The 27913-nt window shown below is 35.3% G+C and overlaps 3 protein-coding genes across 4 annotated transcripts; 2 read left to right on the forward strand and 1 right to left on the reverse strand.

Annotated features, from left to right (window-relative positions):
- Positions 1 to 2440: 2440 nt before the first annotated feature.
- On the reverse strand, positions 2441 to 4360 carry LOC109099004 (avidin-like). Its single transcript, XM_042731998.1, has 4 exons — positions 4208 to 4360; positions 3905 to 4114; positions 2717 to 2837; positions 2441 to 2637 (listed from the first exon to the last, which is right to left on the reverse strand). Exons 1-4 carry the CDS (start codon positions 4329 to 4331, stop codon positions 2607 to 2609), a joined length of 486 nt encoding a protein of 161 aa, XP_042587932.1. The 5' UTR covers positions 4332 to 4360; the 3' UTR covers positions 2441 to 2606.
- Positions 4361 to 9874: 5514 nt separating this feature from the next.
- Positions 9875 to 20628, forward strand: LOC109098995 (short transient receptor potential channel 7-like). Its single transcript, XM_042731989.1, has 12 exons — positions 9875 to 10248; positions 13356 to 14091; positions 16270 to 16452; positions 16529 to 16693; positions 16796 to 17012; positions 17372 to 17605; positions 17822 to 18086; positions 19024 to 19219; positions 19311 to 19532; positions 19606 to 19683; positions 19789 to 19864; positions 20051 to 20628. The coding sequence occupies exons 1-12, from the start codon at positions 9875 to 9877 to the stop codon at positions 20188 to 20190; spliced, it is 2886 nt and encodes a 961-aa protein (XP_042587923.1). The 3' UTR covers positions 20191 to 20628.
- Positions 20629 to 21731: 1103 nt separating this feature from the next.
- LOC109099005 (eukaryotic peptide chain release factor subunit 1) lies at positions 21732 to 27856 on the forward strand. Of its 2 annotated transcripts, none has more exons than XM_042732400.1 (11): positions 21732 to 21899; positions 22237 to 22345; positions 23550 to 23725; positions 23972 to 24111; positions 24192 to 24330; positions 24416 to 24606; positions 24691 to 24820; positions 24949 to 25119; positions 25223 to 25287; positions 26188 to 26335; positions 26417 to 27856. In XM_042732400.1, the coding sequence occupies exons 2-11, from the start codon at positions 22260 to 22262 to the stop codon at positions 26497 to 26499; spliced, it is 1329 nt and encodes a 442-aa protein (XP_042588334.1). In that variant the 5' UTR covers positions 21732 to 21899; positions 22237 to 22259; the 3' UTR covers positions 26500 to 27856. The 2 variants fall into 2 exon arrangements, with proteins under 2 accessions (XP_042588334.1, XP_042588335.1); XM_042732401.1 differs by having other exon boundaries at positions 22240 to 22345.
- The last annotated feature ends 57 nt before the right edge of the window (positions 27857 to 27913 follow it).

A 27913-nucleotide genomic window follows, 5' to 3' on the forward strand; every position in this document is an offset into this window, starting at 1 on the left:
AGAAACATTCTCTTTTTGTGGACTCGAATGGAATAAGTTTACACTTATAAATATTGGTTTTTAAACTCAGAGTTAACTCATTGGCTTTTACAGCCCACAAAAACACGAAGAACTTTCTTAATTAATCATCTTGTGTGCGTACAAAACATAGGCTATGGATTTATTATAGATGTTCTTACCCAGTGGTTCATTTTAGCTCAGTTGCACAAGATTTGTGACTTAGCTTATGTAATTATTTCAACAAAACATTTTAAAAACCGTGCACTACCAAATATTTTATTTAGCTACCTTACTGATAATCATAATAAGATTATACGGAAATTTAATGTGCGTGCCTTAATATCTGGCATATCTCATCTATAACCAGCCACCAAAGAACCTGTGTGCTTAATATGCTCATGAAGTCTCTTGCCTGAAGAATACAATGATTAATTGGCAACATTAGGCCCCTTTTTGGAACTTATTCAACTAAAGACTTTTACATACTAACTGGAGTTTAAAATCTGCCTATTTTGTGGGTATATATAGCAATAGTTTCGGCCCAGATCCATCAGAGCGCATCACCTGAAGCACACCGTTCTCAATGGGAATATGGTGATAGCTGTATTAAGCCGTGCACTACACCGAAGGCCTTAGAGCTCTTGACTAATAGGCTGCAGAACCATTCATGTGAGAAAGTCAGAACCAAACGTGTGTAGAAATAAGTTCATTAGGCCATTAGTTACTTGATACTCATTATCGCACTGTTCATACATGCATAAAGCAATAAAAGTTGTGAATATTAAGCTAAGGGAATCATAAAAGCAAGACTAGTATTAAATGTGAAAAAAATAAATAATAATAATAATAATGCAATTTCAATTGAATGGCTTATGTAACCTTAAATGCTTAAGCTCAAGGTACTGGATGAGTTTTCCATCTCTGGTTAGAGAAGTTAGGAGAAGGTGGCCTGTAGAGAGAGGTTGGAAATCCAAACAGTACTTGAAGTTTTTGTGTATTCTCCCACTATGTAAACTAGATTATTTTTTTCTCTAGTTTTCCCATCTCCAAGCAGCATTTGTAACTGCCACGACAAGACCATGCATAATTTAAACTGCACAAAACTACCTGCAGATAAGTTGGAGGTTTGTGTGACCGAGGGAGCTGGTGGAGTGCTTGAGAAACCAATTTTTCAATTCCGTTTGGTGCTGCATTTTTAATTCCATTTCTGAACCACTAGAATCTCCACTGGTTGAGTCAACATTGCTGTGTGGAGCTGGACAGGATTCTCAAGGGTGCAGGAGTTATACTTAAAAAAATAAAAAATAAAAAAAGGGATAGTTCACCCAAAAATAAATATCTGCTGAAATTGTGCTCATCCACAGGCCATCCAAGATGTAGAAAAGTTTGTTTTGGCAATTTAGCATTGCATCACTTGCTCACCAATGGATCCTCTGCAGTGAATGGGTACCATCAGAATGAGAGTTCAAACTGATAATAAAAACATTACGATAATTCACATGACTCCAATCCCATCATTTAACAATGTAAAATAAAAAGCTGCATAATCTGCAAGTAATTGTTTTGGTTTTTGCATCACCACTGAATCATCTGCAGTGAATGGGTGCCGTCAGAATGAGAGTCCAAACTGCTAATAAAACACACTCCAGTCAATCAAATAATGTCTTATTTTTAATTAATGTCAAGTTGTGTTTGTAAGAAAGAAAAAAAAAATGTAATTAAGACATTCTCTTTCAATAAGAGTCATCTATCCATAATATTTATTTTTCAAGTTAAAGTAATCTCGTCTGATTTAGGAGAGAGCTATGCACAGATCAAGCACAAGCAAAAACAGACCAAAACAGCTCCAAACAAATATGCTGGTGGATTTTGATGTTAGATGAAAACAGGGGATAGACTTTTTCCACTGGAGGAAGCATTATTATGGATTATGGTATTTTGACCAGTAGTAAAACATTAAAATACCATAATGATGGATTTGTTTCTTATAAACATTTCACATTTCTTAGAAACACACAGCTTTTCTTTTCATATGATGTTAATTGATGGGCTGGAGTCGTATTAATTACTTGTGGATTATTGTGATGTTTTTATCAGCTGTTTTGAATCATTCTGACGGCACCCATTCACTGTAGAGGATCCAGTGGTGAGCAAGTGATATAATGCTAAATTTCTCCAAATCTGTTCTGATTAAGAAACAAGCTCACCTTGGAAGGCCATAGGGCGAGTACATTTTTGGCAAATTTAATTTTTTGGGTGAACTATTCATTTAAGGAAATTAAAATATAAATGGTTTACTTGTATAGTTGTTTCTGCATGCTAAATTATAAGTAGTTTAACATTGAAATCACCCAGCAATACTTAATATAGATGTATTAAAAGCTCAAGTAGTGTCAGCCTGGAATTTAATAAATATTGGCATAAAGACTGTCACAAACCATTTAGTGGTTTAGTTTTTGTTCTGTCTTTTATTCAGCTTGAGGGCTTTATAAAATGCTTTTAAATGTCTCAGTAGGTTTAAATACTACAAGTTCAAGCTCCTTGAAAAATCAACATCTTTAAGGAAATTAAATGACATTGAATCTATTACGGAGTTCATTTGAAATTCAAGTCTTGAAGAAAAGATCATCTCCCAACCTGGAATACAAAGAGGACATAGAATCATAAACATTTAATAGGCACTTCTAACAGATCCTTTCATTTAAGCACAGCCTACCTGGTACTTCCCCAGTCATCTGCCAGGTTGTCTGCTACACTGCGCAACATCCAGAACGTTTTCAGCACTTGTTCACCATCACGTAAAATAAAACACTGACCAAGCCAAGCAGAACATGAACCTGCAGATATGCACATATTTTGTCACATCATTATAACACTGTGTTCTAACCAAAGCCAACACAGAATTTTACAGGGGTGCTTGCAAGGTAACCTTAGTTTCTGACAAATTACCGCAGTTACTAGCAGGAAGTGAAGAACTGTGTTGCTTGCTTAAACCCTGCTGGTAGATGCAGTAGCTACATCATTATGCTGTCAAAAAGCTTTCCCCACTGACATCCATTCAAAAGTAACCACACATCTTAACAAGTAATAAAAAAAGCTAGGTAATTTTGCAGTTTTGTTACCATGGTAATTTTTTTAAAGGGTATTGCTTGGGTCATTCTATAAAAGAGGTGGCATTTCCTTTTGAAACTTTTTCAGAAAATAAACTCAGGGTGTAAAAGCTACAGTGCACAACTTTGTGCTATTAATTTATCGTCTTTTAATACAACATAAAATTACCATTAATTAACCACTGGCTGGCTTTTCATATCAGTGATGTTGTAACCAATTAAAAACTAATAGGAAGCAGTTTCAGTGCTGACAAATTTTGATTTAAGTCTTAACTTAAATTTTGATTATTGATTTTGATTGTTAATGTGTTCATTTGGACTGCTTTAGAGTTGATTTTGTCAATTTTTATTTTTTTTTTATTTTGATTTTTCATCCTCAGATTCCATATTTTCAAATAGGCCTAGTTGTAGCTCAGCCAAATATTGTCCTATCCTAACAGCATGTCAATGGAAAGCTTATTTATTGAAGTATAAATCTCAATTTCAGAGATTAGCTATTTAACAAGTAAATATAATTACCAGGTTTTTTTTTTTTGTAATTATTTAAACTGGGATAAATTCTAAATCACTAAACTATTAATTTGTCGCAGACATATGGGAATAGTAGGCTATATTAAAGTCTAGAGGCATACAAAGCTAAAATAACAGTTACATTTGCAGGTTCTCCCTAACTAGGGAAGTGGGTTATTGTTTAAAAAAAAGAAAGAAAAAAAAAAGTGTGGTAACCTTACTGTGTTTGACACGTTATGAAGGTCTAGTATGGTGTAGCAGGTCTCTGGTTAAGCATTCTTTACCTTTCTTCCACAGCACGGAGAATGAAACGGCAGGTTGAGTCCCGTTACCAACTATTCCGATGATCCGTGCAGTGCGGTGTAAACCGGCGGCGCCGCGCGTGCTCTCCACTGCGGTCTGATACACACCTCTGACCTCTGACCCTTCTGCTTTCACACGGAGCGTGGAGCCCAGCTCATTGCGCCAAACGCCCGTAATATTACAAGAAGTGACTTCGGCGATCAAACGATCATTTTAATTACGCTAGCATGCATGACAAAATCAAGATATGGATTCGTAATTTCTCTACACTTAAAAGTCAAAAACCTTCATATCCAGCGTTGAGGACTCATTTGCAGACACTGTTCGAGAGGTGATCAAAGTCACAAAAAGCGAACACCACATTAATGAGCTCATCTTGGTCCAAAACGGTGGGACACAGGGAGTCATATTTCACGCTTCACCCTGCCTAAGGTAATCTAGTTAATTAAGTTGCATGTGCAGGTAATCCTGTTATTGGTCGTATTTAAATTAGGGTTGCCTTTTTCTTTTTCCCTTATTGGAAACTACTAATTAGAATGACCAGAGGGGGGCAGTGTCGACTTAAAATATACATATTTAATATGCTTAGACAATATAAAATGACTGCGAGTTGCATGATGAGTTAACCGATTATCCAACAATCGGGGTTGTTGGATAAGTTGTCACACTTTTTATGCCAGCTAATATATCTCATGGTATGTTATTTTATTTATTTATTTATTTTTTTTTTTAAGTCATTTTGTATATGGTTACCTGTACCTGTAACAAATTTCTAGATGATTACATATGGTATAGGTCCGTAAAAATATTTAATATTTCCACCCATATTTTTTTAAGGAAATTAAAACATTTATTTAGCAGGGCTGCATTAAATTATTCAAAAGTGGTAATGCCACCATTTATAATGTTAAAAAATATTTATATTTTAAATAACTGCTGTTCATTTGAAATTTGTATTAATCAAAGAATCCTAAGGAAACAAAATGTATAATACTTAAAAAAAAAAAGAAAAAAAGAAATAAAATAAAAAATTCTAGAGCAGCAAATCAGCATATTAGAATGATTTCTGAAGGATCATGTGACACTGAAGACTGGAGTAATGATGCCGAAAATTCAGCTTTGCATCACAGGAATAAATGATATTATGAATTTTGTATTTATTTATGTATGTTTATGTGTATATGTATAAGAAAACAGTTCTTTTAAATTGTAATAATATTTCACAATATTGCTGTTTTACTGTATTTTTGATCATATAAATACAGCCTTGGTGAGAATAAGAGACTTCTTTCATAAACATTAAATATTAAATAGTGTGTGACTTTATCACACTATGTGGGGTAAGTTGTCACAATGGAACCTGCCATTAAACAGCCAATTTTAGGCTTCAGCTAATTTTAAACCGTAACACAGTTAACAAAAAAATCTGAATTGTAAATGCAAAAATACAGGTGGCATACAATAAGAATTAATGCTCACAAACTCTGTAATAATATCTTCCAATGCCATTTTTTTTTTATTCCCAGTACATCTGGTATTTTATGTGAGCATGCCTCAGCTGATTTGAAAGTATATGCTTCAGCTGTTGGAGAAAATCTTCCTCTTATGACTCAGCAAGTAAACATTGTGTGAAATGACAGGTTACTCCAGGCTTCTGTGCGGCCTTGTGTGCCATTAATGGTTTTTCACTCAACAGCTGCAGAGAGGAAGCAACACTCATGTGGCATTTCAGAGAGCATTATGTTATGTGCTCATTATATTCGTTCAGAAACACTAAAGCTTTTTATTTCACTTGTTTTTTTGTTTTGTTTTTTCTTTTTCCATTTTTCAGGGAACTGTGACACGCTTCTGTGTATTTGGATAGGCCAGAGTTTGTACAGATGAAATCAAACGTGAGTAACAGGAGTGGTCCTCTGGTATGTTTTATTTATTTTTAAATAGATATTGCTGCATAAAAATACATGCTTTCCTGCATATTTAAATAAGTACAAGTTTTTGGGAGGCTAGAGAGCTGAAGATTGGTGTGTAAATATTAATATAAGTTGCAGCTTGTGCCTGGAGTGGCCTGAATTTATTTATTTTTATTTTTGTTTTTCTGTCACTCGTGTTTTGGAAGAACAGGTGTATGTATCTTTGTACCTTTGTTCTATTTCTTCTCTGAAAGGATTATTGAGTCGCTTGGGCAATAGTTGCATCAGTAATCCCTGTCCCACTGGACACAATTGCTAGTTTAATAACAGACTCCAAAATACACAAGAAAGGAAAAAATAAATAAATATATATATATATATATATATATATATATATATATTTATTTATTTATTTTACTGTGCAAAATCTTTAGGTCAATAGAAAATATTTAAAGAATATGAATGGAAAATCCAAAATTGATTGAAATTATTATTATTATTATCATCATCATTATGAACGTTGAAAACAGTTGAGGTGCTTCATTTTTTTTATTTTTTATTTAGAAAACATGGAAACATTTTCCAGGATTCTTTGATGAATAGAAAGATCAGAAGTTTATCATCTGCTTAATACATATTTTCTCTGTCATCTAATGCAATTTAATGCATGAATGCTGAATAAATAATCATAATAATAATAATAATAATAATGATAGTGATAATAATGATGACAATAATTATGATAGTCAGTAAGACTTTTCTCTAAGATTTATTATATAGTATTGTATAATATTACTTTTTAAATTGTAAATGGTAAAATGGTACAATTAATTTTGTAAGTTCATAGAAAAAAGTAGCATTTTCGTGCTTTTTACACTTTTATATCATTTTATACAAAATCTAAGAATAAAAGCCAAAATTTTTCAAATATAACATTTAAACACTTAAATATGGGGGGGGGGGGCTTTAAAGCTATTAAATTTATATTTTAACACATAGCTATTAAATTTTTTATTTATTTCTTTTTCATCTTGGGGTATAGAACTGAACTGAACTCTGTGTAAATCCAGTTGTGTGTGGGAAGAGCTGACAGCAATAAATCTATCAGTGACAAGATTACAGTGCTGGTTGTTCTAAAACACTCTTTCTTTTTCACTGTTTGTCATTCATTCGACCAAAACAAGAGAAAAATCCTGTAAATGTCCTCTCATAACCTTCCTTCATCTCACCCACTCTCCTATCCCAACATCTGCTGAATGAGATTCTACTGCAACATCTCTTCTCTGATTGACACCTCTATTTCCCCAAAGGCAGAATAATCTTCTAGAGACACTGTCTGAGCAGCACATTGTACCTGTGGACAAAGACATTGACAAACTTGGCTATTCATTACACGATATCGATCAAGTCTGGACTGAGATTATTTGCAGTTAACGCATGATTTAATGGGATGTAATGTAGTATTTGGAGCCTTTGTGGTGTACATGAAGACCGCTTTTGTTTCTTTGCTTTGTGTCAGTTGGCTTCAACTCACAGTTACTTTGAATTCAAAACTCTGACATAACACAATTAAGTTTGTGAGTCATACAAGACGAGATGAGTTGGGCCAGACCTCAGAGAAAGATCTCCTCGCATGAAGCCTTTGATGAGCATCAAAGCACCTGAACAGGTGACCTGCTGCAGTCCATCCAACAGCGGCTCTGCATTTAGCGTAGAGGGGTTTCAAATCTCAAACTGTGTATTTGTTGTTTGATGCTGATGTTCAGATGTACCATGTTCTGGGATTGCATTTAAATGAAACACTGTAGGAGAGACTGGGACTTGTCACACAGTATATCTCAAAGCACTCTAAGGTCAAATTATGCAAATTCTTGTTCTCTCTCTGTAGCAGTGATGTTAGTGTTGTTAGTATTAATTCAAATAATTCATAAATGTAATGTTTGTTTTGTTTATTTTGTGTCTGTAATGTAATATTATCAGGTCTGCCTCTAATAGTCGACTAACCATTAGTCAACCAGAAGAGGCTTGGTCGACCAAAATAAAAAAACATGTAAAAATCCACAGGCGAAGTCACGCAGTCCGTGACGGACAGATCGTTAATGGCTGGTCTAGTAATACAGTACATCAGGCAGGGCATTCATCGACCTCAAATATTGCTTATTATCTGAATGTAAGTATTAGCAACTTTTTATGGCCACTCAATCTAATGTTAGGCTAACCTAGAAAAATGTGCGCTATTAAAGTGTCTGTGTGGAGTGTAGAAATGCACTTACTGCAGGACAGATAAAGGTGCTAGTGCAGTCACTTGCTCTTAAAATACTCTCATTTCTGGCCATACAGATAAGAGTACACATCTTTTGAATCTGTAAATATTCTGTTTATTAATATGCACTCACAATAACAACAAAACATTGTGCTTTCGTAAAATAATGAAAGCAATCTTTCTACTTCCCGCTTTCTGCTGTCTCGGTCTCTGTGAACTTCAGCGAAACTCAATAACACTATCTTTGCCTTACAGACAAAAAAAAAAAAAAAAAAAATAATATATATATATAATATAGACTATATATATAGCCTATATTATATAGTATATACTCTATAACATATATATATATATTAGGTCTGTCAAATGATAATCACCGATTAATCACATCCAAAATAAAATGTGTTGTTTACATAATAATATGTGTGTATACTGTGTATACTTTTTTATGGTATTACGATATAAATACACCACACCTCTGGAAATGTATATATTTAAGAAGAACAAGATCTCAATGTTATTGTTGCACTATATTAAAATATATTATATATAATATATAAATATAAGAATATAAATATATAAATGTATTATACATGTAACTATCTTTCTAAATATTAATTTATGTGTGTGTGATTTATATATACATAATAAATATACCCCTGTACACATAACTATATATTATGTAACAAAACTTTTTTAATTTGGATTGTGATTAACCGTGATTAATCATATTTGACAGCCCTAATATATATTATATATATATATAGAGTATAGAGATGGACTTGAGAGAGAGAGAGAGAGATGAGAGAGAGACGAGGAGAGAGATGAGAGAGAGAGAGAGAGATGTCTACTTTAAAATGAACCAATTCAAATGGAAAACAAATATTCTATAATTTTTTTTTATTATTTTGAAAGGAAACAAATTCTCTTTTCTCTGTAATTCTCCACAATTTTGCTTTTTTTAAGTAAAATTATCTTGTTTTAAGTATCTCAACCATACAATTCTTCTCTTCCATCTTGAATCCTCTATCATCACTGGCACTGTCCCACCCTGGCAAAGGTCATGTCTGACAAACTGACAGTAGTTTGTATTTGTACTTCCTCCATGGCCCCTCTGCCTCAAGGTCTACCCCAGGGTTCGGTGCTTGGCCCCCTTCTATTCATATATATAAGTATATATAATCAAGATATCATGTAAGCACTAGAAACACCAGACCACTGATCAGTTTGCCAAGGTGTAACACAGTCACTGTTAGCTGGGATAATAATCTGAAGAACCTATAATGAATATAATAACTTTTTTAATCTCCAAAAAAACGTATAGCTAAACTCAAGAACCCTATACAATAAAAAAAATGGTTCTTGACAAGAAGGAAGTTCTTACTGTGTATTTATTTAGATTTAAATGTATTCTCTGTTTTCGGAAAAAATGCATGTCTCATGTCTTTGCATTTTTTTTTTTTTTTTTTTTTTTTATATTAGTTTTTTTTATTTTTTTTTTTTTTTTTATTTGATTTTGTTTTTTTTTTTTATGATGTTTAGATGGGACAACAAGGCAGAAAATACTGTATTTTTTTTCTGCATTTGTACTTTGTACTTTGTGAACTCCTCACAACACTGGTGGGAGGTGTTAATCTGAAAGGTCGGGGACGGGGAGGGATAACCAGAAGAAAAAGTGCGTGTTTTACAAACTGACTGTCACACTTGTTGCAGACCATGATGTTTATGGAATCTATTATTTAACTTGAGCTTGTTTGTTTTTGTTATGAAAGTGTCGGATGGGGGAGAAGAGCGATATGCATGCCAAAGAGCAGTTCATCATGTCTCACGCTGCTCTCTGCACCATCCCGCTCGCGCTCTCGGCGGGAGATGCTGATATCGCCGCAGCGGATGCCGAGCGAGGCGCACCCGACACTCACGGAGAAGAGTTTACCTACAGCGACAGAAGCGCTTGCTGTCGCCCCGACAGACCTATGTTAAACAGGTGTATGACTCTGCCTGGTACTCTTATAGAAACCGACCCCACCAAGACAGAGTTATCAGATCTCCATCAAGTTGAGGGATCCAGACATGAGTTTGGCATGAGCGATGATGACCTGGACTATCACGTGCACCATCACTGGCATCCTCAAGAGAGCAACTCACATTACTCGTAAGTAAAAAAAAAAAAAAAAAAAAAAAAAAAACGGTTAATATCAATGATACAAAATAAATAAATAAACACTCACAAAAAAAAAAATATATTTATTATGTGTGTTGTGTGTTAAATAAGTTTGTTTGTTTGATGATTACTTTATTAAGATTGTTTTATATTCTAAAACAATGTAGTTTTTCATATAATCGAACTGCGTTTGGACTAAGTTGGCATGCGTTTCAGGTGATTTTGCAGTAGCCTAAATGTATTATTTTATTATTTATTCATTTATTTATTATCTTTTTTTAAAGGCCTCTTTTTGTGCTCATAGATTAGCTTTACCCCAGTTACTCAGCATACAAACTCTAAATGCATAAATGCAGCCATAAATAAAAAAAAAAATAATAATAATAGAAAATAAAGTTTGTTTATTAATAATAGTTTTTTTTTTTTTTAAGGATCATGTAACACTGAAGCTTGGAGTAATGGCTTCTGAAAATTCAACTTTTCCATCCTAAATTACATTTGAAAATATATTAAAGTAGAAATGTAATTTTAAATATATATATAGGCCCAAGCCTAATAATATTATGTCCATTATTAATAGTTGTTTTGTATTTGATGTGATTTGAAAAAATAAATAAATAAATAAAAATCAATAAAACAAATTATATATTGAAAAATCACTGTAGATTAAGTTTATTTTGTAACAAATTAAGTTATTTACTGTAACTGCATGGTGTCCTGGGCGAATGTGACTTTCTTTCTTCAGGTGAATACAAAGAAAGTTTTTTTTTAGAAAAATAGTCTATATCTGTGAGTCCATATAATGTCAGTGTATGATGGGACTCTCAAAGTCCCAGTTGGGCCCATCTGGGCCCCAGTTCATGTATCACTGAAGCAAAATGATAAGTGTGTGTAAGAAAAATAGTAATATTTGAAACCGTTTTTAACTATAAACCTTTGCTTCTGGCTAACTGCCATATGCATGTTAATGAGTTCACTCTTGATGTAAATGTCAGAATGATGATTGTGAAGCATGATGTGTGATAAATTGCATCATCTCCAAACAGGAGACGTTTTATATATATATATATTATATATATATAATATATATATATATATATATATATATATATAATATATATTATATATATATATATATATATAAACTTGGTTATGTAGTTTTAGATATAAATATAGAATATAGATGCAAATATTGAGTAATGAGAGCAAAAGAGCAAAGTGTGTGTTTCAGAAGAATCTTTTCAGCCAAGACACATTATATTGATCAAAAGTAACAAAGACATTTAGAATGTTACAGGAGTTGTTTAATGTTTTCTTTTTAATATTGTTTATTTGAACTTTCTATTCATCAAAGAATCCTGAAAAAAATGTGCCACAGTTTCCACAAAATGATAAGAAATGATTTCTGAAAGATCATGTGACACTGAAGACTGGAAAATTCAGTTTTTTTTTTATCACAGGAATAAATTACAAAGTATTATTTTTGATCCAATGCAGGCTTGGTGACCAAAGTTCTTTAAAAAAACATCACATTTTTACACACCACAAACTTTGAACAGTATACTTCACAAAATTCCACCAAGACCAAATCGTCTGATGTAAGGTAAACATATAATTTCATACTTTTACTACATGTCAACAGTTGTTTCATTTAGGAATTTATCAGAAACATCTGAGACAAAGCCCATTAAGTCTCTTGAGTTATGAAAGAGAAGTAAAAATCTCTTTGCTCTTCTTATGAATGAACATTTCGGTTATTAGATTGACACAGTTCACACAGACCATATTGAAACATAAATAGTTTAGCCTGTTTATTTCAATCTCTTTTAATTTCAGTGTTATTGACAGATACATTTGCAAGCTTATGATTCTTGTCCCCTGTACTCTGCAAAAACTGATCAGTAAAGATTTAGAGATGGAACAAAATATTATTTTGCGCACTACAGAATCACAATGTTTGATTTTTCATGTTGCAAAGCAAGGAATGAGTTTTATTACAAGTGACACTCACAATTGTGATCCGTTATGCAGTACAATTTGCACTGAGGCTCTTGCAAAATGGAATAAAATTAGATTTCATCCGTTGCTGTCTACCTGGCTTTTGTTTGAATATAACTTGTTTACGATTTAACTAGTTCAGCGTCTTTGAAGCCTTCTTAAGTTCAAGGGAAATTGACACTACAAAGCAGCTCCGGTTAATTCAATAAAGTAAATGAATGATGTCCTGAGGTGAAGATCACTCTATATGATGTTAGGAACATTCTGTTCTTAGAGGTGGTTTCTGTAATGAGATGAAGCTGTAGTAAAGGATGCATTTAATTAGAAGTCCATCTGCATTGATGTCATTGACCACCGCTGTAATTTATGGTCTTGTACTGTACTGTACTGTAAAGTCATGCAGTGTTTGGTTGATTCAAGGTCTGTGATATCTGAAGAAAGCTAATAGTAACATTATCTACTATGGGTCTATCATGTGACTAATTGTCTTAAAAACTAATTTATGCAAAAATACATAAAAATGCAATTCAGTGTATACACTCTCAGAAAAAAGGTACAAAAGCTGTCACTGGGGTGGTGCCTTATCAAAAGGTACACTTTTGTACCTTTTAGATGCTAACATGTACACTTTAGGTAGTACCTTTATGTTACCAATATGGACTCTTTAAACATTTGAGGTCAGCATTTAATTATTTTTATTATTACAATTTAAAACAACTGTTTTCTATTTTTAATATATTTAAAAATGTAATATATACTTGTGATAGAAAAGCTGAATTTTCTGCATCATTACTCCAGTCTTCAGTGTCTCACGATCCTTCAGAAATCATAATATGCTGATTTGGTGCTCAAGAAGCAAAGTTAAGTGTTGAAACAGTTGAGCTGTTGAATATTTTTGTGGATACTGATTTTTTCAGGATTCCCTGATGAATAGAAGGTTTAAAAGAAAGAATGTGAACTAGCCTATATATGTTTTTTATAACATTATAAATGTCTTCACTGTCACCTATCTAAAAAATCTGATTGTATATAAAAGTGATGTGTTTGTATTTGTATTGGTTTTTCATTTTTTGGGTTTTTCAGCTTTGAGGCACATTCAGTGAGGGAGACAGTGCACCGCCTGAGAGGGAAGTGCGTGGGGCAGGGTACATGTTCAGCGAGAGAGGCACCAGTCTGACCGAAGAGGAGGAGCGTTTCCTAGATGCCGCAGAGTATGGAAACATCCCTGTGGTCCGTAAGATGCTTGAGGAGTCCAAGACTCTGAATGTTAACTGTGTGGACTACATGGGTCAGAATGCATTGCAGCTCGCTGTAGGTAACGAGCACTTGGAGGTCACAGAACTGTTGCTGAAGAAAGAAGGGCTGGCGCGAGTTGGTGATGCCCTGCTTTTAGCCATCAGCAAAGGCTATGTGCGGATAGTAGAGGCCATCCTGGCACATCCGGCATTCGAAGGTGGTCTCCGTCTGACTCTGAGTCCCCTGGAGCAACAGCTACGAGATGATGACTTCTACGCGTACGATGAAGACGGGACTCGCTTTTCCCAGGACATCACACCTATGATTCTGGCGGCCCACTGCAAGGAGTACGAGATCGTGCACATTTTGTTACTCAAGGGGGCTCGCATTGAGAAACCCCACGACTATTTCTGCAAGTGCGGCGAGTGTGCGGAGAAACAGAAGCAGGATTCTTTCAGCCATTCACGATCAAGGATGAACGCCTACAAAGGCCTCGCCAGCGCTGCCTATCTGTCACTGTCTAGTGAAGACCCTGTGCTCACAGCGCTACAGCTCAGCAATGAGCTGGCACAACTCGCCAACATTGAGACTGAATTTAAGGTGAGGAGGTGCACAGAAATGCTAGAAACAAAGGCCCAAACAAAGGCCCAACTTCACAGGCTACATTAGGAGTTTCTTTTGTGTTGAAATGTAAAAGACAGTATATATCTGTATATTTCATGTATACAGACCCATTTTGAGAAAAATATTAAAGGGATAGTTCACAGAAGAAGAAAAGTGATACGGGTTTGGAACAACATAAGAAAGGCCCTTTCTAATAAAATAAAATAAAATAAAATAAAATAAAAATAAAATAAAATAAAATAAAATAATTACCTTTACCTGAAATAAAATAAAATAAATAAAAAATAAAATAAAATAAAATATTTAAAATAAAATAAAATAATTATAAAATAAAATAAAATAAAATAAAATAAAATAAAATAAAATAAATAAAAATAAATAAAATTAAATCAAATTAAATTAAATTAAAAAATAAAATAAAATAAAATAAAATAAAATAAAATATAATATAAAATAAAAATAAAAAAAATAAAATAAAATAAAATAAAATAAAATAAAATAAAATAAAATAAAATAAAATAAAAAAAAAAAAAAAAATAATCATGTTTGGTTAATCACAGGACATTAAATGTCATAACTATGACATAAAAGGCAACATTATGAGATATGAAGTAATAATCATGAAATTTTTTTTAAGTGTGCATAATTATAAAATAAAAAGTCAAAATGTTGTCAAAAATATTTCTGAGATTAAACGCCATACTTATGACATAAATCATAAATCATATTTATGATATTATAATTATATATTGACAAAATATAATAAGTCATCAGTTCATAAGTATATTAATAAATATGACAAAAAGTTTAATTTTTATGTCAGTTTCAACCTTTTGTTATAACTTCATTGTTCATGTCATAATTATGACTTTTCATTTTAAATGTTGACTTATGTCTTAATAGTTTTTGTTATAGTTTTTACTTTTTATGTCATAATTATGACTTCTTATCTCATGATTTTGACTATTTATTTATGAACCTGTTACTGTCCTGAAACCATAATTAATTCAATTATTACCAATTATTACCTGGATCAGAGGGTCGGATGTCAGAAATATACATTGTGATTATTTCTTTTAAAAAGTAGGGCTGTTAATAGAATACAATAATCATAATTTATCTAGTGATTTCTGACTTAAAAAATGTAATCCTATACATATGATAAATTTGTTAAATAATATTATGTTAAACATTTATTTAGTACATAAATGTAACGTGTTTAACCCTAAAAAAACATTTTAGGGTTGGGGGGGGGTATAGTGAGTTGAATCATTATGAATCATTATGTACTTTGTGCATAATACAAACTCCTTTAAGGCGCTCTCATGATAATTTCAAAGCACAGCTTCTCAGTTAATCTAGGAAGTGTCCAATTGTGAAAAGTGTGCTCATGGCCCTGTAATGAGCTGCGTCTCTCTGAAAGAAACGTCTACCCTCATTCGAGCTCACAGACCAGCAGATTATTCCACACGAAAACCAATTTCCCACCCTTGAGTTTACCCTCATTATAAATTAGAGGCTGTTCGATGACAGTTTCTGGTTCAGTAGAATCTCTCCACACAACATTTTTCCAAAAAGGAAACGTTTCTCTAGAGAGCTCCATGTGCTTTGCCAACGTGTGTTGTTTTATATTTAACTATGTAGAAGAAAAGTTCTTCACTCACCATCACTCTGGGGAAATATCTAATCAGGAGTTCTCAAATCCAGACAGTTTTTTCCCTTATTGTGGTTAGTGAGCTATTAATTGAAACTGCTCCATCGAGAGCTTCCTGTAATCACCCCGTTATTATTCTCTCATCACCATTTTTCTCTACAGACGATCACTTTGACAGTTGTAATGGCGTGTCAGTGATTCCGCTTCTGTAATTCCACATAAAACGTTTGTTCTCCTAAACCACTGCGATGCTATAATTAGCAGGATGGGCTTCTCTTGGGTGCCCTCCATTAGGTACATTTCTGTTTGAGAATATCTGATGCAAACATCAATCAGACTTCCATTTGGAGGTGCGACATGGGACTTTCATGAATTCACACACATCCATGTCTTTCACAGCAGAGAGTTCACTGTTCGGGTCCCAGTTGGAGTGAATGATTTCTTACAAGTAATTTATAGCCCGCCTGAAGTCATAATTCTGTCGCTCTGTTTTGTTTCAGAATGACTACAGGAAGCTCTCCATGCAGTGTAAGGACTTTGTGGTTGGTGTTCTGGATCTGTGCAGAAACACAGAGGAAGTGGAGGCCATTTTGAATGGAGATGTGGACCAGACCCCCCCGAGCGAACACCACCGGCCCTGCCTTAGCCGGGTCAAACTGGCCATTAACTATGAAGTCAAGAAGGTATGGGGAAATTATTTATAGACTAAAGTGGAAGTGGTTTCCCAAGACAATGTCTAATTCAATGCTGTCCCTGCAGTTTGTGGCTCATCCGAACTGCCAGCAGCAGTTACTGACGCTGTGGTATGAGAATCTATCAGGCCTAAGGCAGCAGTCAATCGGCGTGAAGTGTTGGACAGTGCTGGGAGTGATGGTTGGCCTGCCATTTCTTGCTATTGCATATTGGATTATGCCCTGCAGCAAAGTACATCATCATCATTCAGAATCAATTCATTTAATAACATTGGGCAGACTTCTCTTTTTCTTCCATTGTTAAATGCATTTCTGCATTTGCTCTTTTCTCCAGGTGGGCCAGGTTCTCCGCAGTCCCTTTATGAAGTTTGTAGCTCACGCCGTCTCATTCACCCTCTTCCTCTGTCTTCTGGTTCTCAATGCATCCGACCGCTTCGCAGGAGTCAAAAACCTTCCTAACGAAACCATCACTGATCATCCACGGCAGATCTTTCGCATTAAAACCACTCAGTTCTCATGGACAGAGATGTTGATAATGGAATGGGTGCTTGGTGAGTATCAGTCAAGCATCATATGCCTAGATTATAGGTAATCTTGGGTCAGAAAGAGTGTGAATAAAATAGGAAATCTCTTAGAAAGTAGCACTATTAACACCTTGAATGCAGGTGAGACAGTTTTCACATTTACAGTTGATTTGCAAAATTTCATTGACGGAATCGAGTCGTTCAAATAGGAATCAGCACATTTCACTTATGTTGGTCACGCGAAATCGCCACGCTACAAGCAAGACAATAGTAACCAGTCAATTGTTCAGTTCAGTTCAGATCTCTAGAATAATCTGTAATTGATTATGTCATATTTCAAGCATGATAAATGAACCCCATTTCTTTTCTTTGATTCTCCTGATCAGGAATGATCTGGACGGAGTGTAAGGAGGTTTGGGCTGATGGGCCACGAGAATACATCATGCATTTGTGGAATGTGTTAGACTTCGGCATGCTATCTGTCTTCGTGGCATCATTCACCGCACGGTTCATGGCTTTCCTGCGAGCCTCTCATGCACAGCTGTATGTGGATTTGTACGTGACTAATGCAGACTTGATCAATGCCTCGTTACCAGAAGACGTGGCCTACTTCACTTATGGTATGTTGCAAAAATAAAGAATCTGTATATTCAACAAATAAAAATCTAAAGTGAACTGTAAAATACTGTATCAGTATCAAAGACCAGGTCTTTTTCTGTTCTCAATCATATGCTTATTATGCATGCATGCCGCACAGACTTTCTTGCAGCTGTCTGAAATGAAACAAAAGGCTGCCATCAAGTGGTGACACCAAAATAATGCCTCTTCTCTCTCAGCCAGGAACAGGTGGCTTCCCTCAGATCCTCAGCTCATCTCTGAGGGCTTGTACTCTATCGCTGTGGTGCTCAGTTTCTCACGTATCGCCTACGTCCTGCCAGCAAACGAGAGTTTCGGACCCTTACAAATATCTCTTGGGCGCACGGTGAAGGATATTTTTAAATTCATGGTCATCTTCATCATGGTCTTCCTTGCCTTCATGATCGGCATGTTTAATTTGTATTCCTATTACTTGGGAGCTAAATATAATCCTGCTTTCACCACGTAAGTCCAAAAAAGTTACAACGACAAATACTATATTTCGAATTTACTTGTTAAAGGGATAGATCACCCCCCCAAAAAATAAATAAAAATATATATTTTAAAAAAATCTATCATATTCCCCATTGTTTTGTTACAAATTAGAGGCTTTTACACAAAACACAAAAGTAGATGTTTTGCTGAATGTTTTGCAACAAAAGATGAAATTAGTCTATTTGACTTATACACAATTCAAAGGTTTTAGGGTCAGTATGATTACTCTCTCTCTCTCTCTCTCTCTCTCTCTTAAAGAAATTAGTAATTTCATTCAACAAGGGACACATTAAATTGTATGAAAGTGACAGTAAACATATTTATGTTACAAAAAAAATCTATTTCAGATAAATGTTGTATATGAACTTTCTATTCATCTGAGAATCTTGAAAAAAAGTATTGTGGTTTCTACAAAAATATTAAGTAGCAAAATGTTTCAACATTGATAATAATATAAAACATTTCTTGAGCAGTAAATCAGCATATTAGAATGATTTCTGAAGGATCATGTGACACTGAAGACTGGAGTAATGATGTCAAAAATTCAGTAAAATGTAATTTTAAAATCTATTCAAATAGAACAAAGTTATTTTAATTAATCATTAATAAAATATTACTGTTTTTACTGTATTCTTCATCAAATAAATGCAGTCTTGCTGAGCATAATAGTGACCAAGAACATTATAAAAAATCTTACAGACTCCAAATGTTTGAATGGTAGTGTATAATAAAATTTTAATATAATATGGAATTGAAGCCAAAAATCTTCCTCTCAGATCTCAGATTAATATCTTACATTTTGGTGTATGAAAACAGCAGCTCAGACAATATCTCAAAAGAAAAAAAAATATATAAGCACTATTTTTGAATGTTAAAATAACATTTTGCATGTATGTATCTGTTGCAGGGTAGAGGAAAGCTTTAAAACACTGTTCTGGTCCATCTTTGGTTTATCTGAGGTGATCTCTGTGGTTTTGAAGTACGATCATAAGTTCATTGAGAACATTGGGTATGTGCTCTTTGGGGTCTATAATGTCACAATGGTGGTGGTCCTGCTCAACATGCTCATAGCCATGATCAACCACTCATACCAGGAGATTGAGGTGAGACAAATGTCCTTTTGAAAATAATAATAATAATACTCAAAAGGATAGTTTGTCATGCATATGTTTATATTTGCGTGTGTGAGAACAGGAGGACGCTGATGTAGAATGGAAGTTTGCTCGTGCAAAGCTGTGGCTCTCCTATTTTGATGAAGGCAGCACTCTTCCACCCCCCTTTAATCTAATACCCAGCCCCAAATCCTTCTATTACATGGCTCAGCGCACTAAAGCATGCCTAGTGAGTTTGTGCAAGGCCAGGGTTCGTAGCAACAGCAGCCAGCAGGACGTGGGAATGGCCAATTCACGCTCTAAGGTCAGAGTTCAGCAAGGATTTTCAGAGTGTTCAAATGTAGAAATCGCAGGTTGTAATTTTGATATCTTTTCAGCTTGGTCGGTTTCGACCCTACCATGCACAAGAGGGCTTCACGGTTAGAAATCCCATTAAACACCCCACAAGATATCAGGTACTGATTGATTTTTATCCTAAAACTTATATGTACATAAATCATATATATATATATATATATATATATAGTGAAATGTCGTTCTAAACGTTCTTAATCTCACAGAAACTCATGAAGCGTCTCATCAAGCGGTATGTCTTAAAAGCTCAAATTGACAGTGAAAGTGATGAGATCAATGAAGGTAAGACTCATTTATTCATCCATTAGTGTCTCTTGTGTGATTTACTTGTGTGACCATAAACACATTTCTTTGATTGATGTCTAGCAATAAACCGTAAAGTGTTAAAAATGGCCGTAACTGTGATTTTGGTGTCAAGTTTTACTTGAAACCCTTTAAACCCTTGTTTTCATGTGCCTTTTTTCTCAGGTGAGTTGAAGGAAATCAAGCAGGACATTTCCAGCCTCCGCTATGAGCTCCTTGAGGAAAAGTCACAGGCCACTGAAGAACTTGCTGAATTGATTCAGGAGCTTGGAGACAAACTCAGCAAAGGAACCAAGAGACCATGAAAAATGAACTCTTGTGATTGTAGCTGAAAGTGTCCTGGGCCGAGTCTAGATCTGCTGAAATATTTAGTTTAGATAAAAACTTTAAAGTCTCTTTATACTCTTAATCTGTTTTAGGTAGGTATGATTTGTGTGTAGGATGCAATTTAATAAAGTCATTTAATAACTCTAACTCAGGAGAGACTTAATGCTGTAGAATAATAATAAATTCAGATGAATGTATTATCACAATATCTAGATTATTAACATGACAACAACAGAGCTAAATGTGTTAGTACTGAGATTAGTTCTCAGTCCTGGTCCTGTATCCCAGATATGGTCTTGGAGGTATGACGTATGGGATTATGATAAAAACAAATGTGTTTTAAATAACATAGCCATCCAAAATTTGCATGGGGAACTCCATGCAATACAATTCCTCCCCGCCTCTCTCTCTCTCTCTCTCTCTCTCTCTCTCTCTCTCTCTCTCTATTTTTTATTTTTAATCTTGTATCATGAAGAATAATTATATTTTGTCTAAAGAAAATGATGCCTTTTTAAAGACTGTTAAAGGTTTTACATTGTGACATTATTTCCATGAGAGTTAGGTATATTTCCCTTCCAAGTCAATAATGCAGTAAAATAAAATGTCAAATAAAATCATTTTCATTTCTCAAAACAAACAAATGAAAAAAAGTCACAATGCAAACTGATCCTAATGGAAGGCTTGGTTTTCTTTATGGAAAGTAGAAGTGAATAAAAACAACAACAGGGATGTGTGTGTTAGTACTGAATTTTATGACAATGTATTGTCAGGTTTCAGTATGAAAATAAAATAGTAAAAGTGCCTGCTTATACTTAAGTTATTGATAGCATGTTTCAATATTAGTATTTTTATTTTAAACAAACGTAAAGTATTTCTTGCAGAGTTGCAGTTTTGAAACAAACCAAAAATAATATTGTGCTTTTAAAACAGAAGGGTGCATCTCATAAAAACTGTCAAGAGTCTGGGTCATATTTTAGCTAAAAAGAAAATAAAGAAGTTAAAGTTTTTATTTTGTTTAAAGAAATTAATAATTTTATTTTATATTATACCATTATAAATATTGTAATATATTACAGTATTAAAGGGGTGCAAATATTATTTTTTAAGCAAAATAATGTGTACAAATTATGCAAAAATGTTTCAGAATTTGATTTGATTTCACTACACCAAATATAGGTCTTTATCTTTGCTTTGTTTATTTTTTATTATTTAATTACTTATTGTTAGTATAATATTCTTGTTATTTTTATTTTGTATCTATTTGTTATGTGGGTTGTCACCAGTGGTGGGCTAGTTACTCAAAAAAATTTAATATATTACTCATTGCTAGTTACTCCTTTCAAAAGTAATATTATTATGTTACTTATTAATTTCTGAATTAAAAATAAAATAAAATAAACAATAATAATAAAAAGTCATTGTTTCACCCTTTTTGTTTGACAGTAAAGTCCTCCAATCACAGAGCTCCAAATACACCCCCCAATGCGTGGCGTTTTCAGGAAGTGATACTAAATGGAATTCTGCCTTTTCCCCCACGTGAGCCTCCACCGAAACACCACGCGCAGCCAGCAGGACCAAACCGGCTGCTAACGATAAGTGTATCACGTCACTGAGAAACAGCGGCGAGCGAGCTGTGGACCACAAAGTAACTGCCGTACGGACGCGGCGGAGCGCATAATTCTAGTCTGTGAGTACAGTGCGATAATAAAATTGCTTCGAGAAACCTGACTACGTGTTAAAAAAATAAAATCATAGCTAAAGGGGGGTTTCGCGCGATCGGCGCGTGGCAGGGATGTTCTCGGGCGCGAGAGGCCCGCGCGCAGGGTTGTTTTAGCCAGTTAGCGCGTGCAACTTTAGTCGCGCTTTTCTCCTCTATTCACAACAGACCTTATTTTAATCAAATAACAACTCTGTCTGACCCCCGGTCGGTCTTTTCAGATTTCCATTGTGTACGATCCGCTTTGAAAAAAACTGCTAATCAAGCACTTGGCGCTAGCAAGCTAAAGTTGGATTCTCTTTTTCAGCAGGTCCAGACAGCGCGAGGAAGATGGCGGACGACCCCAGCGCAGCGGACAGGAACGTGGAAATCTGGAAGATTAAGAAGTTGATCAAAAGCCTTGAGGCGGCCCGAGGGTGAGGCTCGCTCCGTCGGATCCTCTAGAGTTGTATACAGCTGTTGAATGACAAACAGTAGCACCTCCGATGCGCGATTCGTTTCGTTCTTTGGGGGGACCACATGCTAACCAGCTTGCTAACAGCTGTTGGGGAGAGCAGCATGGTGGACGCAGAACGATACCGCGCACTGTACAGCGCTTCATTTCGATAATAATGTTGGTTTTAGGATAAAGTGCGGGAAACGTTAACTGTGGTATCGTTTGAAATGTAAAGCACTTTGTGGATGACGTCTTAAAATGAGTTCGTGGAGATGACGTTTGTTTAATGGGTGAAACCCTGCTAAATAGACTACGTTTTGTTTCTATTAAGTAATTAGGTTTTTTAAGCGTCGTTTTAATATCACGATATAAACATTGTTGTAGATGAATACTGTCTTAGTGTTAATGGCGTAATGCAACCAGTCGCCGTTAGTTCACCCCAAAAATGAATTTTCTGTCATTTTCTTACAGCCATATTGATCTAATCTTTTTTTTTGTTTATGGAGAAAATGTAAATGAATTGAGTGAACTATCTATTTTATGCTGACTTGAAGATGTATTTGATATCCCTCAACCAGTATGCCCATAAACGGTTTAGATTTTATCATATATTGGCTTGACACTTTGACAAAGTTAGGTTATTTGATGCGTTGTGTGTACAATTCCATTGAAAAGTTTGGTATCAGTGAGATGATGCATTCAATCGACATTTGTAATGTTGCAAAGATTCCATTCAGAAAAAATGCTTTATTTTTTCAGCAAAGATTATTGAAACAAAATGGTCAGTTAACATAAAGATATCAAGCAGCGCAACTGTTTCCAACATTGATAATGATAATTGAATTGATTTTAAAAGGTATTTCTTGAGCGCCAAACCAGCATATTCGAAATCGAGGTGATTTCTGAAGGATCATGTGACACTGAAGACTGGAGTAATGGCTGCTGAATATTCAGCTTTGCCATTACAGTAATACACTTTAAAATATATTTAAATAGAAAACACACTTTAAATTCGGAAAATATTACTGTATTTTGAGCAAATTCTGGCTTGGTAAGCGTAACTGATAACGTTTTAAAATAATAATAATAATAATCTTGCTGACCCTAAACTTTTGAAACGGTACTGTATGTTAATGAAAGTCTCAGCCTGCTCTTATATTTCTGTTATATTGTTTGCTTCTCAGAAATGGCACTAGTATGATTTCCCTCATCATCCCACCCAAGGATCAGATCTCGCGTGTTGCGAAGATGTTGGCCGATGAGTTCGGCACGGCTTCGAACATCAAGAGCAGAGTCAACAGACTCTCCGTGCTGGGAGCCATTACCTCAGTACAGCAGAGACTCAAACTCTACAACAAAGGTAAATGAGCGGGCTTAGCTTCATCTATGATCTTTCACAGCCATTTAACTTCCCAGATGATTGAATTTTATTGCACTTGGTATGTTTATCTTTTCTGAAATGGTGCCGTTTAAATATTAAACTGGCAGTCCATATATATTTGCTGTGTATGTGTGGGTACAATTGGGCGTTGCATCTGATTTAATCTTTTCAATAGGTGTGGTCTCTCCTGATCCCCCTCCCATAAATCATCTGTTTATCTTGCAGTGCCTCCTAATGGCCTGGTGGTGTATTGTGGCACTATAGTGACAGAGGAAGGCAAAGAGAAGAAAGTAAACATTGATTTTGAGCCTTTTAAACCAATCAATACATCCTTGTATTTATGTGACAACAAGTTCCATACTGAGGTAAGATCTGTCTGTCTGTCTATCTATCTAATGTACTAAAACATTGTAACACCTAATATAATTTTTTTTTGTGTCCACAGGCTCTAACAGCTCTGCTGTCAGACGACAGCAAGTTCGGCTTCATTGTGATTGATGGTAGTGGTGCCCTGTTTGGGACTTTACAAGGCAACACAAGGGAGGTGTTGCACAAATTTACTGTGGACCTGCCCAAAAAACACGGTAAACATCTTCAAATTGCTTACTGAGGCTATTTTCATTCTATTATGGAATTTAGTGTTTACAAGCTTGCTTCCTTAAACTCTAGGTAGAGGAGGACAGTCCGCTCTTCGATTTGCACGTTTGAGGATGGAGAAGAGACATAACTATGTGCGTAAGGTAGCAGAGACGGCAGTGCAACTCTTCGTGTCCAATGACAAGGTCAACGTGGCAGGACTGGTTCTTGCCGGATCGGCTGATTTCAAGACGGAGCTCAGCCAGTCAGACATGTTTGATCCGGTAAGTTCTCATTGCATCAAATGATTTACAACCTTTATTAATCAGTCTGCTTGTTTTCTGACTTTGGTTCTTCTGCACATGTAGAGGTTACAAGCGAAGGTTCTGAAGCTGGTCGATATATCGTATGGAGGAGAGAATGGTTTCAACCAGGCCATTGAGCTTTCAGCAGAAGTGCTGTCCAATGTCAAGTTCATCCAAGAAAAGAAACTAATAGGTAGTTGATTTACGGGCTTGATAAAGGAAGTGGACATGCTGGCAAAAAAAAAATTGTGACATAAAACACTGGGCTTTGGTGTTTTTTTTTTTTTTCTATGGTGTGGTGACCTGTGTCTCTGATTTCAGGCCGATACTTTGATGAGATCAGTCAGGACACAGGGAAGTATTGTTTTGGAGTTGAAGACACACTCAAAGCGCTAGAGATGGGAGCGGTGGAGATTCTTATAGTTTACGAGAACCTGGACACTATGCGTTATGTCCTACGCTGTCATGGAGAAAATACTACACCAGAAAATGGTATACACAACCTAAACTCCTCTCACAGTTTCACAAAACTTGCTAAATATAAAAGGCTTCTTTTCTCATTTTAATTTAATTTTTAAATATTTTTTGTAATCAGATGAAAAGATACTGTATCTGACACCGGAACAGGAGAAGGACAAGTCTCATTTCACTGACAAGGAGGTAAGTAAAACCACGTCAATCAAATTCAGATTATGAGATTCAGCAAATTGTATTTATTTTGAAAAAAGTAATGTAGAAGCAACAATAGCCATAACTACTTCCCCCGAGTGACTTTCTTGTGGAGATTAAGTGCAATACTCAAGCAACCAATGATCAATACTCATGGCCTGAAATCAGATCAGCAGCCTATGTGTTGGAACACTTGATCTTTAGACTGTCTTCAGTCCATTAGTACCAAGCTCATTGCAGTTCTGTTTCAGTTTCTCAGGATCGTACATTGTGGGTTCTAAAATCTAAGACTGCATTGAATATAAATGTCACAAATGTGCCTACAAAATGGAGATCTAAATGAGTTATTTTAGATCTTTATTTTAGATCCCTGTTTAAGCACATTTGTTACATTTGATCATATAAACTCAAATGGTCAGATGGTCGTCATCCTCAAATCATGGTGAGGAACGTGATCTTCAGGTTTCACACAAACTTGTATAGTTCATGCAGCTCATTAGAGCAAAAGAGTGAATAATTAAACTGTTAAAAATAAAGGTTGCAGTTGTTGTTTTTTTTTATGTGAAAATATTTTAATAATCTGAAGAACCTTTTTTCCGCCATGAAGAACGTTTTGTGTAATGGAAAGGTTCAGTGGATGCTAAAGAAGATTCTTGTAACCACTGATGTCAATAAAGAACCTTTACTTCTAAGAGTGTTGAACATTCTGAAATTCTTATTTTGTAAAAACAACCTTTCCTTTTTTATTTTGCTCATAACTGTTTCTAAAGAAGAAAAAATACATGATTAATTGTTTGCAACTTTTGTGTAATGTTTGCTTTTCAGTTTAGCCAATGTTGGGCTCAGGCAGGAGGTGTACAATGTTAACAGTAACATATGTTCTTATTTTAGACAGGTCAGGAGCATGAGCTGATTGAGAGCATGCCGCTGCTTGAGTGGTTCGCCAATAGCTACAAGAAGTTTGGGGCCACGCTGGAAATCGTTACAGACAAAAGCCAGGAGGGTTCACAGTTTGTGAAAGGCTTTGGAGGCATTGGTGGTAAGTGCTCTCTATGTATTATGTTTTGTAGGGAAATGGAAAGATATTGTTATATATTAATATCTTTTTTCTTTTCCTTAGGAATCTTGCGGTACCGGGTGGACTTCCAAGGCATGGAGTACCAGGGAGATGATGATGAGTTCTTTGATTTAGATGACTACTAGGTAGTCGGGACTGACACAAAATTCAAATATAAGATTTTCCCCCTTCACCTACCCCGCAAACGGCAGGGGAGCGAAGGAGATCGAATCAGCAGGAGGGAGAATACGAATTTTAGAAGATGGCGGATGGTCTGCGTGTCCCTGGCTTTAGAATACAGCGACTCCATCTCTGGACTGGAAGAGACTGAGTTTTCTCCTCTTCACTAATTACCGGGTCATCGCAACAGCATGGCCGTGGCCCGTCTGCCTGTCCTGCCTCAGCTCTTCACAAAAACACTCTAGGCTTTCAGATCTACTTTTTCTTCCCTTCTAATCTCACTCCTTTTCTTCCTTTTGCCTCTCCTTTTATAATGGCATCTGCTGCTGTTGTATTTTATTCAAATGTATTATATTTTCTCTTATTCAGTGTATGAAGAAAGCAGTAGCAAATGATTAGATCTGTACTGCTTACCTCTAGCCACCTCAAGCCCATTGCCAGGCCTGCGTTTTAATTTCCTGGTCAGCCCAGACTTGATTTGTTGCCTTGTTTCTGCTGTAAACCAGTGTGGTGGTGATGCACTCTGAGCCAGTGGTACACCCAGCTCCTCCCATCGCATTGTGCCCACATTGAGGCGTTTCTTGCTCTCAAATGGACCATATAGTAACTGGACCCATCCCTTCTTGAAGACCGAGAACCGTCTTTCACAGTACATTGCCCTCACTTGTTTTCCTCAGCCCCCAGGAGATGCTACTTCTCAAAATAAACTATATATGAGTGCCTGAATTTTGCAGTTTGTGAGATATGACAGCACAGTGTACCAGCATCTGGACTTCAGCATCTAACTTCAGCCTCCTGCTGTTTCCGAACATAAAATCTTAGCTCGAGCCTTCAGCACTCATTGGTATTCAACGGCTTTATGCATGGGAATGTCCTTTTGACAGATTATGGGACGGGGGTGGGGGGTTACTGTGTCAACTGTGATGTGTGAGTGAGTATATGTCAGTTTGGCTGTTTAATTCCCTTTTAAAAAGTCACATCTCAGAGTCTGTGACCTGCCACAGATTACAAGCCTCTAAGTTCTTTGCATTTTGTCCAGTCATATTTTAACAACCGATTGGTTTGAGAAAGACAAGCTGCAAATCAATATTTTGGACCTTTAACAGTTGTGATATGGTTGGCATTTTGATGCCTACAAAAACGAACACAATCCGATAATGTTAAAGGAGAGAGAGAGGGGAAAAATGATTCAAGATATGGGCCCACAATATCTTAGCAATTATGTTGTATATTTTCTCATTTTCTTTGATCCATCACTATTTTGTATAAATCATTTGTTACATCTGGACAGACATTAAACGTTCTCATTGTTTGCAAATTGCACTTAAAGCTTGTTTATTTTGCCAGCATCTTATTTGATATACTTGGTTTTATGGGTTC

Source organism: Cyprinus carpio, chromosome B10, assembly GCF_018340385.1.
Source record: "Cyprinus carpio isolate SPL01 chromosome B10, ASM1834038v1, whole genome shotgun sequence".
Lineage (NCBI taxonomy): Eukaryota > Metazoa > Chordata > Actinopteri > Cypriniformes > Cyprinidae > Cyprinus > Cyprinus carpio.

Bases quoted from the DNA above. Each gene is read 5' to 3' on its own strand.
- LOC109099004 (XM_042731998.1), bottom strand. From the start codon at position 4,331: ATGACTCCCTGTGTCCCACCGTTTTGGACCAAGATGAGCTCATTAATG. The intron at 4,115-4,207 runs TTTTTGACTTTT...TGATCGCCGAAG, and splicing joins CTCAACGCTGGATATGAAGG to TCACTTCTTGTAATATTACG. The intron at 2,838-3,904 runs GTAAAGAATGCT...GCATATCTGCAG, and splicing joins CTCCGTGCTGTGGAAGAAAG to GTTCATGTTCTGCTTGGCTT.
- LOC109098995 (XM_042731989.1), top strand. From the start codon at position 9,875: ATGGGGGAGAAGAGCGATATGCATGCCAAAGAGCAGTTCATCATGTCT. The intron at 10,249-13,355 runs GTAAGTAAAAAA...AGGCACATTCAG, and splicing joins GAGAGCAACTCACATTACTC to TGAGGGAGACAGTGCACCGC. The intron at 16,694-16,795 runs GTACATCATCAT...TCTTTTCTCCAG, and splicing joins GGATTATGCCCTGCAGCAAA to GTGGGCCAGGTTCTCCGCAG.
- LOC109099005 (XM_042732400.1), top strand. From the start codon at position 22,260: ATGGCGGACGACCCCAGCGCAGCGGACAGGAACGTGGAAATCTGGAAG. The intron at 24,112-24,191 runs GTAAGATCTGTC...TTGTGTCCACAG, and splicing joins ACAACAAGTTCCATACTGAG to GCTCTAACAGCTCTGCTGTC. The intron at 24,331-24,415 runs GTAAACATCTTC...CTTAAACTCTAG, and splicing joins GGACCTGCCCAAAAAACACG to GTAGAGGAGGACAGTCCGCT.